The 14,519-nt window shown below is 51.7% G+C and overlaps 1 protein-coding gene across 1 annotated transcript in view; it reads right to left on the bottom strand.

Annotated features, from left to right (window-relative positions):
• ST8SIA2 (ST8 alpha-N-acetyl-neuraminide alpha-2,8-sialyltransferase 2) overlaps nucleotides 1–14,519 on the bottom strand; it is a 67,535-nt gene that overhangs the window by 18,266 nt on the left and 34,750 nt on the right. The window contains exons 3-5 of the mRNA XM_045448730.1: nucleotides 12,242–12,370; nucleotides 8,112–8,369; nucleotides 2,044–2,337 (exon numbers count right to left, since the gene is read on the bottom strand). Coding sequence (XP_045304686.1) covers nucleotides 2,044–2,337; nucleotides 8,112–8,369; nucleotides 12,242–12,370 — 681 coding nt within the window. The remainder of the gene's footprint in view (nucleotides 1–2,043; nucleotides 2,338–8,111; nucleotides 8,370–12,241; nucleotides 12,371–14,519) is intronic.

The raw sequence follows: 14,519 nt of genomic DNA, 5'->3' as shown, positions 1-14,519 counted from the left end.
CCTCTTAAGTCTATAGGTCAAGTCTAATCCCTTGGTGGGTGGTTGGTGGCAGCTGGCATGGTGGCAGGAGCTATGGTTGACTGACTGTGTGTCTCCTTCGTCAGCACAGGACACACACTCAGATGTAGGAAGTGTTCCCCAGCGAAGGGACAGAAAAAACAGGGCTCAGGCAGACAATGGGCCTCTTCAACCGCATGAGTAGTGGAGCCGGGATTTGAAGCCAGGGCTCCCTAACTCCAAAGCCCACAATTTTCATGCTAGACGGGTCTGCCTCTGGGCCAGGTTCCTCCTCAGCCATCTTTTCTGTGATCCCTTGGTCTTTTCTCCTGTGGCTTTTTTCCACGTGCCCCCCACCCCCACCAGCCCACTCCTCCTCTTGAAGCAAACCCCAGGTAAATTCCCACCAAGTCCAAGGCAAGCCCTCCTTCTCACTACAGATGCTGCCCACCTTTCCTGTAACGCCCTCCTGGACCCCAGACCCCACAGAGGGAGAGGCTCATTGGCAGAAATCCATTCCAAGGCCCCTGAAGCCCTCTCTGCCCCCCGCCCCCCACCTCTTTTCCTTGCTAAAAGCAGAAGGCTGCCCTGTTCTCTCTCCTGCAGGATTTCCTCCCGGGAGTTGCTGCAAGAGAAAATGTTGCCATCCCAGGATTAACAGCCTGTTTGTTTAAAGGGCCTATTACTGGTGCTTAATGCTATTTTGACAGATGAAAGTGAGTCAATTATAGCTAGAAATAGCTCTGGCTGTGTACATCTCTTCCAGGTAGTGGCCCTTTCCCTGTCTAAGGGACTGTTTCTCTTTACCAAGGGGCAGTCCTTCTTCTTTTCTTATCCCGTCTGACCTCCAAACCATGCAAAGAATTTCTTCCTTCCAGGAAGAGGCAACATTTAAGGCCTGGAACCTAAATCCAAGAGATGGGGGTTTCTGGGGGCAAGACCCACGCTGTGACAGGGGTGAAGTGGATGCTGAAGGAAGGCCTGACAGGTGAACCTCCAGGATAAGGGATGTGGCCCCAGTGAGCCCTGTGTCCATCAGGAGTCACTCTGCTCCATCAGCCACGAGCATGGCTGCCTCTTACTGAATGTCTCTTTAGGCCTTTTTGGGGGGCAATGGGTTTCTGTGTTGACACCCACCCTAAAGAGACCAGAGCTGGTCAGAGGCTTGGGTGCCTCAGGGGTCACCTTGGTGAGGACAGCAAGAGTCCTTTGATTGGCTAGAGAGTTTCCCAGGGTCACACTGAGTTATGCTCAGGCCCCAGTAAAGAGCATTTCAATTTCACAGGGGGTCTGTACAAGGGGCTCGCTTATGCCCAGAGCAGGACAGTGAACTCCCTGCCATGTGACTGGATGGGCATCTGGTTGTAGGGCCTGACTCAAGCTGCAAGGTCAGGAGTGTGCAGGGGCATGTTTGTAACAGGCATCTCAAGCTTAATATGCCCCAAATCCTTCTTCCTCAATACCCCCAGGCATGCATGGGGTTCTCCCCAGCTCTCCACTCACAGAAAATGGTGCCACTGTCCATCCACCTGCTCAAGCTCTAATCCTAACTGCCATCCTGGATGTTTCTCTTTCTCACACCCTGGAGGTCCTTAAGCAGAACCCACCAGAAAATCCTGCTGCCTCTCCTCCAAAGTATTCAGCAAATCTGAGCCAACTGTTGCCTATCTGCCACCACTGTCCCAGTCAAAGCCACGGTCAGCCCCAACCCAAACTATTGCAAGAGCTTCCAACACATGTTCCTCCTTCCATCCTTGCCCTTCATGGTTTGTCACTCACGCAGCAGCAAGGGGAGGACCGTTCTCAACACAGCTCTCCAGGCCGGCACTACCGATTGGTCAAAACTGGCATGCCAGATGGAACCCACCTGCCAGTGCCCTTCCTTCCTCCAGGTGGGAAGGCTCAGAAAGGCCGGGGACGTGCTGAGGTCATACAACCAGTGAGGGGGGTAAGCTGGAATGGAAATGCATCTGGAAAAGGAGTATTGCCCACCAAGCACCTGTCATACTCGGTGACGGCCCCCACCCCCAGGGAGAGGCCGCTCACCCGCGGACGGCGTGCAGCAGGCGCAGAGAGGGGTATGCAGTTCGCACGTTGACGCGGTGCTTCAGGATGAGCTCGTTGACCCACTCAACGCGCTCCTTGCCGCCCCTGGCCATGAAGGCGGGAATCCACAGGATGCTGCCATTGAGACTGTGCAGTCGCTGCAGCAACTTCTCCCGCCAAGTGGCGTTGACCAAGTCCTCAAAGGCCCGTTGGATGACGGAGGGGTTCATGGTCACCAGGTCTGTCTTGAGCCCCACATCCCGGGCATATTCCTGCACGGGGGCCAGGTTGCACCTGCCAGGGAGAAAAGCATCATGGTCCTTTGGGGCAAGATGAGACGCTGTTGCTTGTATTTCATTTTGTCCAACCTTTGCCTCCCCTCACCTCTTCCTCATCCCCAAAGACCCAGGGCATCTTCCAGCCCCCACCCGCCCCTCCTGTCACCCGTGCTCCTTCTTCCCTGCCACACGTATTTGCTAGGCTCTTACTGCACACATACAACTTTGCTGGTCCCTGGGGCTGTACAGTGCCTGCCTTCTGGAGTTGAGGATGTAGCAGAGGAAGGAGGCGAGTAAGCCACCCTCAGCTCACAAGATGACCATGCTATTGCAGGTGTGACCTGGCCACGTTAGGTAACAGTGAGGGCTCTGAAGGCACACTCCTGCTTCTTACCTGTGTGATTCTGGGCAACCTGCTCAGCCTCTCTGTGCTTCCTAAGAGCTTTCCCTACAGCTAAGGAGTATGCCCAACGGTTTCTTTAGTTATGATAGAGATTTCAACAGCACCCCGTTCCAGGGATTAAAGGAGTCATTGCATATCGAGTACTTAGGACCCTGTTGGACCACACCAAGATCTCAGTAAATGCAAACTATTGGCCTATTAATATTCCCATATTAGTATGGGAAGGAGGAATGTTTGGTCGTGTTCCCAGAGGTGGTGACCACTGAGAGAAATCTAGAAGGATGGGTGAGCATTAGTCCATTTGTGGATGAGGCAGTTAGAAGAGTGTTTTTCCAGCTTTCCCGAGCAGAGGAATCACTTCAGGCAGTAGTTAAAAATACAGATTCACTGTGTCTCTCACCTGGGCATCCAGGTTCAGCAGGTGAGCCTAGGAATTGATACTTATTTTTACAAGCTCTTCAGGTAATTCTTATAACCAGGCAGTTTGGGAAACATCAGGCTCTGGCATTGTAGGCACAAGAAATGTATGTAAGGGCATAGAGTTGTGGAGCAGTGTGGGTATTAAGGGGAAGGCAAGCGATTTGCCTTCTGGGGCATATTGTGTGGAAGCGATGAATCTAGAGAGGTCAGCAGGGCCTATATGTCAGGGATTTGGCTCCAAGGGCAATAGGGAGTCACTGAAGATTCCCGAGCAGGAGAGTAACAGATTTGCATTTTAGGCAATAGCTAGACAACAATAAGATGAAGTTGTACAGGTATTTAGAGTGGATGGAATTGTATCTAGGAGGACAAACTAAAAGGCCATTGCAATCTCTTGCTGAACAAGCCTGGGACTCTGGGTGGGTGGCCTCTGATATCTCACCAGAGGCCTGCTTTGTGGGGAACTCTCCCACCTTCACGGGTCCAGCTTGCATGTGCACACTGGGGCTTCTTGCCTGTGATGCAAGCTGATCAGACTAGGGTGGCCAAGGGCACTGCTGGGGAGGCCTTGCTGCTGTCTGCCTGGAAGATTTGTTGGTGGAGGAGCCCTTTGACCAGTGGAGTTAAGTCTGAGAAATTAGAGTAAGTATTTATAGAACAGAGGCTGGAGACATGAAGACCAGGGTCACAGGTCATTGCCAAATGATGAGATCCAGAGAGACACCACTTACCCTCCTTTCAAGCCAGGACTTTCTTCCTTCAACAATTGGGGAGAAAAAGTAGGATCATCAGAAAGAAAACTAACATCCTGGGGCTCCGGGTGTGTGCCAGCCCCTGGTCCTTTAACACAGGTCTGCTCATCTTATTCTGGCTCAGTATTAATCACCCTCACTTTATGGATGTGGAAACTAAGGCCCAGAATGTGCCAAGTAACTTGCCCAGAGTCCCAGAGCTAGTAAGGGAATCTCCAGGATTCAGTCTCTGGTGGGTCGGGCTCAAAAGCCTGTTTGCTGCTCAGACTAGACCCCCCAAAATGCCCGCTCTCCCCATTCCCACCCTGGCCTTGCTATCGCTGACTGTGGTTACACATTGCAAGGGGGCAGAACTGACTTGAGACACCTTCAGGGGCCCCTGCTGCAGACCTTAGAGGCACAGAGCATCTCATCATGTCCACCAGTTAGAGACAGTTACCCCTATTGTCCTATAGCCCAGCTGAACCAGGCTTCTAAGGGCTTCCTGAAGCCCTGGGGCCTCTTCCAGGCCAGCCACCAGGTCCTGAGAGCAGGGTCCTCAGTGCAGTTCAGGTGTACTGAGTCTATCGTGGGCCGGTGAGGGCTGTGGGAGAGGCAAAGGAGGAACTGATGTGGAGCCTGACACCAGGAGGCTTCTGGGGTGGTTAGGGGAGAGGAACCATGGAAGTCCATACCCAGCTACGATACTGGTCGCTCGGGATATCGTCCAAGTAAGGTGCGATAGACTCTGGGGAGCCCTGGGGCTTCAACCTCCCTGGGGCAGGCTCCCAACCTCATTCAACATGGGACCCAGCTAATGGAAGGTATTCCAGGCAGGGGAAAACTGCAAAGGCTAGGATTTTCCCATGACCATGTCTCAGGGCCACTTCTTGAGCGAGGATGATGGAGACATTAGAGTAAGTCTGCTCAGCTCTATCTTATCCCACAGCAGGCCCGGCCTCCCAAAGCAAATTCTGGGGTGGGCTGTGGGTGGGCTGGACAAGAGTCCATCCATTCCAGAAACAGGCATGTCCACAGGCACAGGGTGAGGCCCACAGCCTGAGCCTGGCCCGAGTGTGCCATGGACCTCTGGTTCTCTCAGCCTCAATTTCCTCCCTGCAAAAGCCAGTGCAAGATAGAACATTCCTGACAGGGTTGTTGCAAGAATAAAATAAGTTAATAAACATGAAGTGCATAGATTTGCACCTGCTAAGTAGCTAATGAGCATGATGATAATGATGGGGATTTATCTGTGAAAGGGCGTTTGTTCATAAGACTCTCCCTATTGAAAGTGTGTGTGTGTGTGTGTGTGTGTGTGTGTGTGTTCATGCGCACACATGTGAATGTGAGCAAACAGTGAAGTTTTGATCCCTAAACATCTGGGAATATACTCTGTACATATATGACCCTGAGTTAGGTAGTCTCTTCAACCTGCCATTGCAGGCTCACGGGGACCCTGTGGGGACCAGCCCTCCTGTCTGGCCCCATTTCCCAGCCACACCCGAGACAACGTAGGCTCACTCAGGCACCAGCTTCCATGATCCATGAGTCTATCTTCTTGCTTCATGGCTTTCCTCACACTACGTCCTCATGCTCACCATTTTCATGTGCTGAACTCAGCCACCTTCTTCCAGAAGCCTGCCCTCAGGTCCCCCAGGAGGCTGCGTATTTTGCAACCTCATTGCATTTTGCATGGGGGTGTCTTCCCATGGTTCAGTGTTGAGTTTTCTGAGAGGGGGCAAGGTCTTGTTGTCTCCCATGCAGAAGAGGGGCCCAAATGACATAGAGCAAGGCAAAGTGATTGAAGACTTCAATTGATGGAGACAAAGAACATCCCATCAGAACCCTCCGGGCATCTGTTCTCTCAGGGAAGCTGCTCCAAGCCTGAGCCCGAGCCCGAGTCCCTCATCTATGCCAGGCACAGGCTTGGGCTGGCGTTCAGGGATGGACACAAGCAGTCCGCTTTAGGGGAGCTCATGGTCAGTGTGAGGCAGATGGGGTGGAGACACAGGGTCCACGGAGAGCTCTCATTTGCAGAGGCAAATGGTACAGGAGAGATGGTGTGGAATTGTGGGGTGACCTCCCTGCACCCCAAGGGAAAGGCAGCGGGGAGATGAACACTTGTGCTTTGTTGTGGGAGACATGGCCCAGGCACACTCACACATGCCAACTCAGGCAGTGGCCACAGCATCACACCCCGTTTACTCTTTATGGGGCCTTTGGCCTGTGGGATCCCCCCGGGGGAGGACACGAATGATTCTCCAGATGGGAAGAGCCCAGAGGAATGGCCCCACTGGGGCGGAGGAGCCAGTGCTGCCACTCGGCACCAGCAGGGGTCTGTACCCGGAACAGCTTTGTGATCTTGTCCTAAAAGACCGCTCAAGTCCACCCCCCAAACACACAGGTGTGTGAAAGCCACGTGCAGAGTGTAAAGCTCGAAGGACAACTGTGCGTTGTTCTGAGGTGCTCTCTCCTTGGTGCTTCAGCTCCCTCTTTTCTAAGCACGTGTGGACAGGTGTGGACAGGACCCCCGGGAGAGGCAAAGCATGGCTTTCCAAGTACAGCCTGCACAGCAGCAGGGAGGGCATTAGATATGCATGGTCTTAGGTCCCACTCCAGACTGGATGACTCTGCCCTTGGATAAGCTCAGGGGGCTCCTGTGAAGGTCAAAGTTTGCCGGGTCTGTGCCCAGAGCACAGCCGGTATTCCTAACAGAAGGACCTCAAAGACAACCAGTCCAACCGGCTCCATTTACAGAGGGTGAAGCAGAGGTCCAGAAAGGGCAGTGACACACTCCCGAGTCGTGTGACAAAAATGAGCCACAGAGCCAAGATGGGACTCTGACGCCACACTGCTCATCTTGCTGTGTCAGTGCCCACAAGGAAAAGTTCTGGCTGGAATCAGCCGTTGCCTTTGGAAGTTGCTAGGGCAGGGCTAGTTCAGAGAGGGAAACCTCGTCATCAAAACTAGTGACAAAGGCATTGGCTTATATGTGTGACACCAAATCAGAAAGGCCTCCCTCCATGCTGCCTGGCACCCCTGCTTTTACCCTCCGCCTGCACCTTTAACACCTCTGTCCCCTTTGCTCCCCCCGACCCTCCTTCAGCTTCTGTCAGACATTTGCTCTGCTTTCTGCCTGCCTTCTTCTCCCCCTCTGTCCCTGAGTCTTTAGACCGGAAGGACTGAGCCACTGGCTATGCCAGGCACAGACAAAGCCTGGGACACTAACACAAGTTCGGCTGCTAGGTTGTGGTGGCTCTTCCATGAGAGTGGACGCAGGAGTAAACACACCTTCTAAAATCCCATGTCCCGAGGCCCAGGGAATTCTGTGATAAAGGCCATTTCCCAAAGCCTCAGGACAAGGCTCTCTTGGCATCAGGACAGCCCCGATGGAAATGTGAGATGCCGTATGCACTTCTGCCAGGGCTGGGGCACTGTTTGGGGACGAAACTCGAGGCTCTGTGTGCCCTACTTCTGACCAGAGGACAGCAAGGCCTTGTTTCCAAGTCTGTCTGGGTTGGGGGTCAGGTATCAGGGCCATTGGCAAATGTGTCCCAATGTGTCCCCGGAGACTGAACAATGAGAGCTGATATTTCAGCAGAATGATGGTCAAGTTGAAGCCCAAGTTTCTCTGTCACCCCTTCACTTTCCAGATTTTGACTGCAGGATAATAGTTACGAGCGGAGCACCACCTTCACGAATACTTAAAAGAGGTTTGCAAACTTGAACCAACTGACTGGTCAGCCCGGGCTTTATCTAAGGCTCAGCAAACTTTTTCTGTAAGGACCTGATATAAAGGCTTCTGGTATATGCTCTCTCTGTTGCAACACTTCAACCCTGCCCAACTAATCTAACTTTACTTTGCAGAGAGAAAGCAGCCATTGAGGATATGAAAATGAATGGGCATGACTGTGTTCCAGTAAAGCTTTATTGACAAAAGCAGGCTGTGGGCCACAGTCTGCCTACCTCTGTGTCAGATTAGAGATTCTCAACCTTGGCTGTTCACCAGAAGCATTCTGGGCCACATGCCCCTGACCCCTCAGGTTGATTTAATCGGACTGGGGTGCCGTCTGGACACCAGGACTTTTAAAGGCACCTGAAGAAATTCTAATGCACAAGGTTGAGAATGGGGACAAACCCAAGCAGTGTCTCTGGTTGCAGAGACACTGGGACAAGTGGCCAGGCTCAACTTCAGCCTGCCTGTCGCTCTGGGCCCAGAGCCCCTGCAGCCGTTACCTTATGACAAAGCTGTGCGTGTCAATCTCCTGCCCGCAGCCGCTGTTCAGCAAGACCCCCGAGTTGCCCACGATGGCACAAGTCTGGAAGTGCTTGTTCTTCAGTGGAGACGTTCTGGGGAGCAGATCGTAGAGGTTCTGGGACACGTTCATTGTGCTGTCACGGTCGAAGATGTAATGAATAATGTCTCCAGGCTTCAGGGTCCCCTTGAGGACAGAAATGTCCTTTTCAGCGTCCAAGAACTTCAAGATCTGCTTCCTACAAACACCAAATACACGTGAAGAAAAGGTCTTCCTGTTGTCCTGTTGCCAGTTGCCCTCTGCCCTGCAACCCGGCTTTCCCAGTCCTGTGTCACCCTGTGGCCTGCTTCAGCCAGCCCCCGGGTGAAGTTGAGTTCAGAGGCCCTCTGAGAATGGGTTCCAGGTGGGGAGTATCAGAAATGACCCAGAGGCAACAACGGGCGTGACCAGTCTGGTTGCTGTGGTTACGCCCTCTTCCTGTGAGAGGTGATAACTGCCCAGAGAAATGACTCCATTAGGACACACTGTGAGCTCATCACAGAAGGCCCTGGAAGGAAGGGTGACCTACTGCTCTGGTTGGCCCAGGACCTGCGTTTATCACTGAAAATCCCACGTGGCAGGGAACCCGTGTCTCGGATAAACCCAGACAGTGGTCAGCATACATCACACTCTCCTCTCAGTAGGATTCGGGGCCATCATCTGACAGGAGGTCCTGAACCAGGATGGCACCTGTCCCTCACGCCTCAGTGGTCTGTTTTCTTCTCTGCGCAAAGGGTTTCCTATGGGGTGAGTGGGAATGGATACTGTGAGGTGTGTCAACTGCTCTCCCTTTGAGAGACTGAGCATGCCTCCTGGTGTCCCTGAGCCGGTCCATTCCATGCGGTGTGCTGCCTGAACCCACTGCTGTCTAGTTTGGAGTTTGTAAATATTGATACCTGTCTGGTCCCTCTGAGCAAGTTCCTTTGTGCTGTTCCAGAACAAAGGTGAGCAAATGACAGCTCTCTAGGCTCTAGGATGAAAGTTCTAGAATCATCTGGCAAAGTACACAGTTGGAACGGGGGATGGTCAGAAAAAGGATAGATGTCCTCTTAGAATCACCTGGGGAGATTTATTGAAACCACTCAGGCCAAGGTAGGGGATCCTAGTCGGGAGGGGGGGGGGTGGCTGCAGTGACATGAAGAACTGTCTAAATCTCCCAAAAGATCTTTAGAAATGATTCAAGTCAGGGTACCTGTGTGGCTCTGTTGGTTAAGTGTCTGGCTTCAGCTCAGGTCATGATCTAGTGGTTTGTGAGTTTGAGTCCTGTGTTGGGCTGACAGCTCAGAGCCTAGAGCCTCCTTCAGATTCTTTGTCTCCCTCTCTCTGCCCCTCCCCTGCTTGTGCACACACAAACTCTCTCTCTCTCTCTCAAAAATAAATAAACATTAGAAAAAAGAAATGATTCCAGTAATAGAAAGAAACTTGGTACCCACACTAGCCTAAATGCACTTCATTTCCTACAGCAAACCCCTATCTAGAATAGATACAATGATGGCAGTCTTCTTTTCCACAGAACACTGGAGGGATAGAACCTTCCTGCACTTGGCAAAGGTGAGAATTTGCAAGACGGTTGCCCCATTGTGCAGATGGTAACACTGATGCCTGAGAGCCTGTGAGATGTGAGATATTTACAACCTGCAGTGCATCCCAGTAGGGTGCCCACTCAGTCACTCAGGGGACTATAAAGAATTCAGAAGTTCTGGGATCCCACCTGAGAAATCCCAACTCCAAGAGTGGCCCAGGTCCCAGCATGCTTCCCAAAGCTCAGCAGGTGACTCCAGCATGTCCCCAGGGTTGGGAGCCTCTGGAATAGCCAAGGAATAACTAGAATGCTTGGCAGGGCACCACCTCTCTGCTAGTCTTTCCTGATTAATGACCGGGAACTCTTGCCATCATGCAGGGGAGACACCCTTTGCTGAATAATTTGTATCTCTTGATAGGAAACAGAGGCATTAATTTTATTTACCACCCTGCCCTTTACCAAGGATTATACAATTTGGCAAACTGACACAGTATGGAAATTGCTACAGCCTCTGCAGTCACTTACCCCACAGTATTTAAAACTAAGGAGAGCCCCCCAGAAAGTCCATAAATAAACACCTCTGTGAGTGAATTAATTTATAACTAATTATGAGAAATTACTATCAATTATTAAACATCATTCCAAATCATTCCCAGCATCTTTTATTAAGAATAATTTTGGTGATTAATTGAAGGAAGTTAAAGGAAATTCTTTTCCCTCTTGGTGAAGGCACATTGCTCCTGCCAGGGTGGCTGTGTGTAGGCTCCCATGGTCTGGTCTTCTCTGAAAGTGAGGTGTGTGTGTGTGTGTGTGTGTGTGTGTGTGTAGTGTCCATTTCTCTACGCAGTGGCCGAGAAAGGGCCACGGAAAGGATTTCACTCATAGGTGGTGCAGTGGGTGAACAGTGCCCACCCGCTAAATATATGTCTGGTCCCTAACCCTCAGAGCCTGTGATGTGGCTTTATTTGTAAAGAGCATCTTTGCAGATAATGAAATTAAGGATCTTGACATGGTCCTGGATTACCTGGCCCTAAATCCAGTGATAAGTGTCTGTACAAGAGGCAGGCTAGGGAAATACACAGACACAGAGAAGAAGACCATGTGACATGGAGGCAGGGATTGGAGTGATGAGGCCACAGGGTGAGAAAGGGCTGGAACCTTCACCTGCCCCGCCCCCCCCCAGCATCTGGAAGGGACAAAGAAGGATCTCCCCAGGGCCTGCAGAGGGAGCATTTGGAACTCTAGCCCCAGAGCTCGGACAGAATACATTCCCATTGTTTGAAGCCCCCAAGTGGGTGGGAACTGGTTACTGCCACAGCTGTTCTCACTGACTGATCCGAGGGCAAGTGAGGAAGGCCTGCAGCTGGTCCACCCAGGGGGGCCCCAGGAGGGGCACTGGTGAGGGTGGCAGATTGGGGGCAGCAGAAGTCCGTTCCTTCAGATGGCTTCTCAGCTGCCATCTGGGTCTCAGGCCTCTGCAGCCCCGACACCCTCTCATGTCCCCACACAAAACCTTGAGAGCTACGGGGTGGGGGCATTTCCATTTTGACAATGAGCCTACCTGGAAGGGGCCCCCCTCTCTGTGTGGTGACATTTTGGGTAGCTGGGCCCCCTGTTCTCCCTCCCCATGGTGGAAGGCCTGGGAAGGTTGGCCACCATAGTTGAGGCTTTCCCCGTCTGGTCCAGGCGACTGTGCCCACCTCACCACCCGTATCCCCTACCTCCTACTTAGAGCTCCAGAGGCATTGAGCGCGAATAGCGGAAGTCAGCCTGTGTGCAAGTGGGACCCAGCTTGGCATGCCTGGCAAACCCCTAATTACCGCTCAAAACACATTGCTTCTTTCTCTGCTATCCCTCTCAGCTCCCTTACAAAATGAAGTGTGCTCTCTTCTCAGCACGATCTCTGTATTTCCACCTATTGATGAGAAGCAACACCATCTGTGTACGTCACGTGGCCCCGTCCTGTCTGACATTTGTGTCTCCCTGCTAGCATGTCTGATTCACGTTAGCACCCTGGGCCCCCAGCACGATGCTGGGGTTATACTGACCACCCTCTGCTGGGTCAGTCATGGCTACGTCAAAGTCACGCGGTCCAAGTGCTGGACAAGAGCTGCTCTCTGGCTAAGCAGCCTTCTCCCTTGGCAAACAGGTGTCGCGTCACTCTGGGTCATGCACAGAAAGGGGGCCACAGGTGCCAGACTGGCCCAAGCAGGAGACATATCCTGCCAGAGAAGGACTCCTGCCTGTGGTCTCTAGCCCCCAGGCTCCTGCTGCTGTTGGCCCAAGAGCCTCACTCCTTCCAGACCCAGGACCCTAGCTGGGTGCTCCTGCCCCCTCTCAGGCCCCGGTCGCTGCATACACGTGCTGGCCGGCTCGGCTTGTCTTGGGTTTTTATTTCCAATTGATCGCTTACAGATGACACCTGCCTCGGCGGGAGGTAAACATTTTATTTCTATCCTGACTTCTTGAGATGATGGAGAGTGGCAATTTGCTGGCTTGTGCTGAAGAAGGCCAGGTCTGTCTCTTGTCCTATTGGTAATTACCACTACCTGATCCTTAGAGACAGCGTCTGGTTGTGCCTCCACTTGGCCGAGGCGGGCTGGATGTTGTGCTTAATGCTTTCATTACTTCTGTCAACAACAGCTGGCGACGAGGAACCATTTATTACAACTTCAGCTCTGGATGGGGGGGAGAAAAAGGAAGAGGGTAGACATGATGTGTTAGCATGCCGATGACAAGTCTAATAGTTTTGTTTTTGCACGGGCTTGGATGTAAACTTCGGGAGAGCAAAATTGAGGTTATTACCTGAGAAGAGAAGGAAGTCTATTTATCCTCTAGAATGCCCGAGCTCTCTCCCTTAGGTATAAGCTCCTTACGCTTTGGAGACAGGGAGGGGGTATTAAAACTATCTTTCTCCCCACCCTCCGCCCCACCGTCTCCTCCCAGGGAGATCTAGCTGTCACTGTCAGAACGGTAATACGTCTTCTCTCGAGTTACTTTTGTGAAACTCCGCAGTTGCATTAGCAGCTGGGTGTTATACGATGGTCTGCAAACTTAATAAAGAGAAAACAAAAGCTCATGCCAGGGGAATGAGATGCAGCCTGCGGCTTCCCCCACCTCCCCCTTATCTTATCACTGCCTCCTTTGTACTCTCCAATGCCACCTCACACATCCGCCTTGTTCCAGAGTTATCGGTGTTGGGTCTGTGTCTCCCACTAGGCTGTGAGCAGGGGAGCTCCCTCATTCATTTCTTTATTCCCCGATGGTCTAACATAGCAGGTGCTCAGTAAATAACCATTTGTTGAATTTGAGTTTGAATTTCACCCTGGGGGGGTGGGGAGCCTGGATGTGTGAAGGAGCTGGTTGGCCCTGCCTGTCTTGGGGCAAATCACAATTCTGGCTGCGCACGGTCTTTCCGCCTGACGCTGGAACGCCAGGCATTTCGGACCCACTTGAATTCTGAGGGTTTCAATCTTTGCTAGTAGGTTTCTAAGAAACTAGGTTACAATTACGTCTCTAAAGGCAGTGTGGTAGCCAGCCTGCCTCTGTCGAATGTGTACAAATGCAGAATTTCCTTTGCTGTGGATTCTCCCACTTAAGTGGATTCTCCCACTTAGAATAAGTGGGTTTGTGATGCCAAATTTTGGAGCTCTAAAAAATTCAAACCAGGGGTGCCTGGGTGGCTCAGTCGGTTAGGCGTCCAACTCTTGATTTTAGTTCACGTCGTGATCTCACAGTTGTGGGATTGAGCCTCATGTTGGGCTCCATGCTGACAGCCCAGACTCTGCCTGGGATTCTCTCTCTTCCTCTCTATCTGCCCCTCACCTGCTCTCTCTCTCTCTCTCTCTCTCTCTCTCTCTGTCTCTCTGTCTCTCCTTCCCTCCCTCTCTTTCTGCCCTGCCTCACTTGCACTTGTGCTTGTGCACGCTGTCTCTCAAAATAAATAAATTTAAAAAAAAGAATTCAAACGAAACATCTATGTCCTCAGTGTTTATCTCAGAGCACTTAAGTTAAAAAAAGCTGCAGGCCTTTTAAGGGGGTATACAGTCAATGCTCTATTTTTCTTTTTGTAGGTAGAGAAGTTGGGGGTGCAAATTTTCTCTGCACGTTCTCCCCACACACCTCCATTTCTCTATATTCCTGACTCCTCTGGATGATACAGCTGGCCCTGGATTCAAACATATGTAACTTTTGCAGAGGACTAGAAAAGGAAACCAAAGACCCGACCCTTGGAAATTTTGCTGTTTTCATGAAAGGGAGCAGAAGGCATAGTGAAAAGATTTCACAGGCTGTGTGACTGTGGGTAAACCACTTTACCTCTCTGAGCTTCAGTTTGCCCACTTATAGAAAGAAGGTGTGGAAGAGGAAGATAGCCACCTCTAAGGTTCTGGAATTCAGTGAGGACCATGGTGTCACCTGCACCTGTCACTGACTGCACTCTCATGAGGTTCCAGCAGGAGCTGCTTGTGGCTGTCAACCTTTGGTACAGCCTACTTCTGCACAGGGCACAGGCAGGAGCAGTGACACTTGGGACCACAGCTTCAGCTGTCACACCCCAAGAGCCCAAGCTTCACTGCAGCTTACATCAGATGGTATCTATGATAGAAACACTTGACTACTTGTGATGGGGAGTTGTCTTCTTAAGAGGCTAGCTGATGTTCTCGTCAGTAACAGGTGACCAGAACCTGGCATCTGTGGCCTAAAGTGGACTTAGTCTAAGGTGAAGCTCCTCAGAAACTGGGGCACATTGGGTGACCCCAGGCTATCTCAGGCAAGAGGGATCTGCAGAGGGATCTGTCATGGCTGCTTGCCCTGGGGATTTGCTTG

The sequence above is a fragment of the Leopardus geoffroyi genome, chromosome B3, assembly GCF_018350155.1.
Source record: "Leopardus geoffroyi isolate Oge1 chromosome B3, O.geoffroyi_Oge1_pat1.0, whole genome shotgun sequence".
NCBI classification, from domain to species: Eukaryota; Metazoa; Chordata; class Mammalia; order Carnivora; family Felidae; genus Leopardus; species Leopardus geoffroyi.
This window is presented reverse-complemented; position numbering and strand designations above follow the sequence as displayed.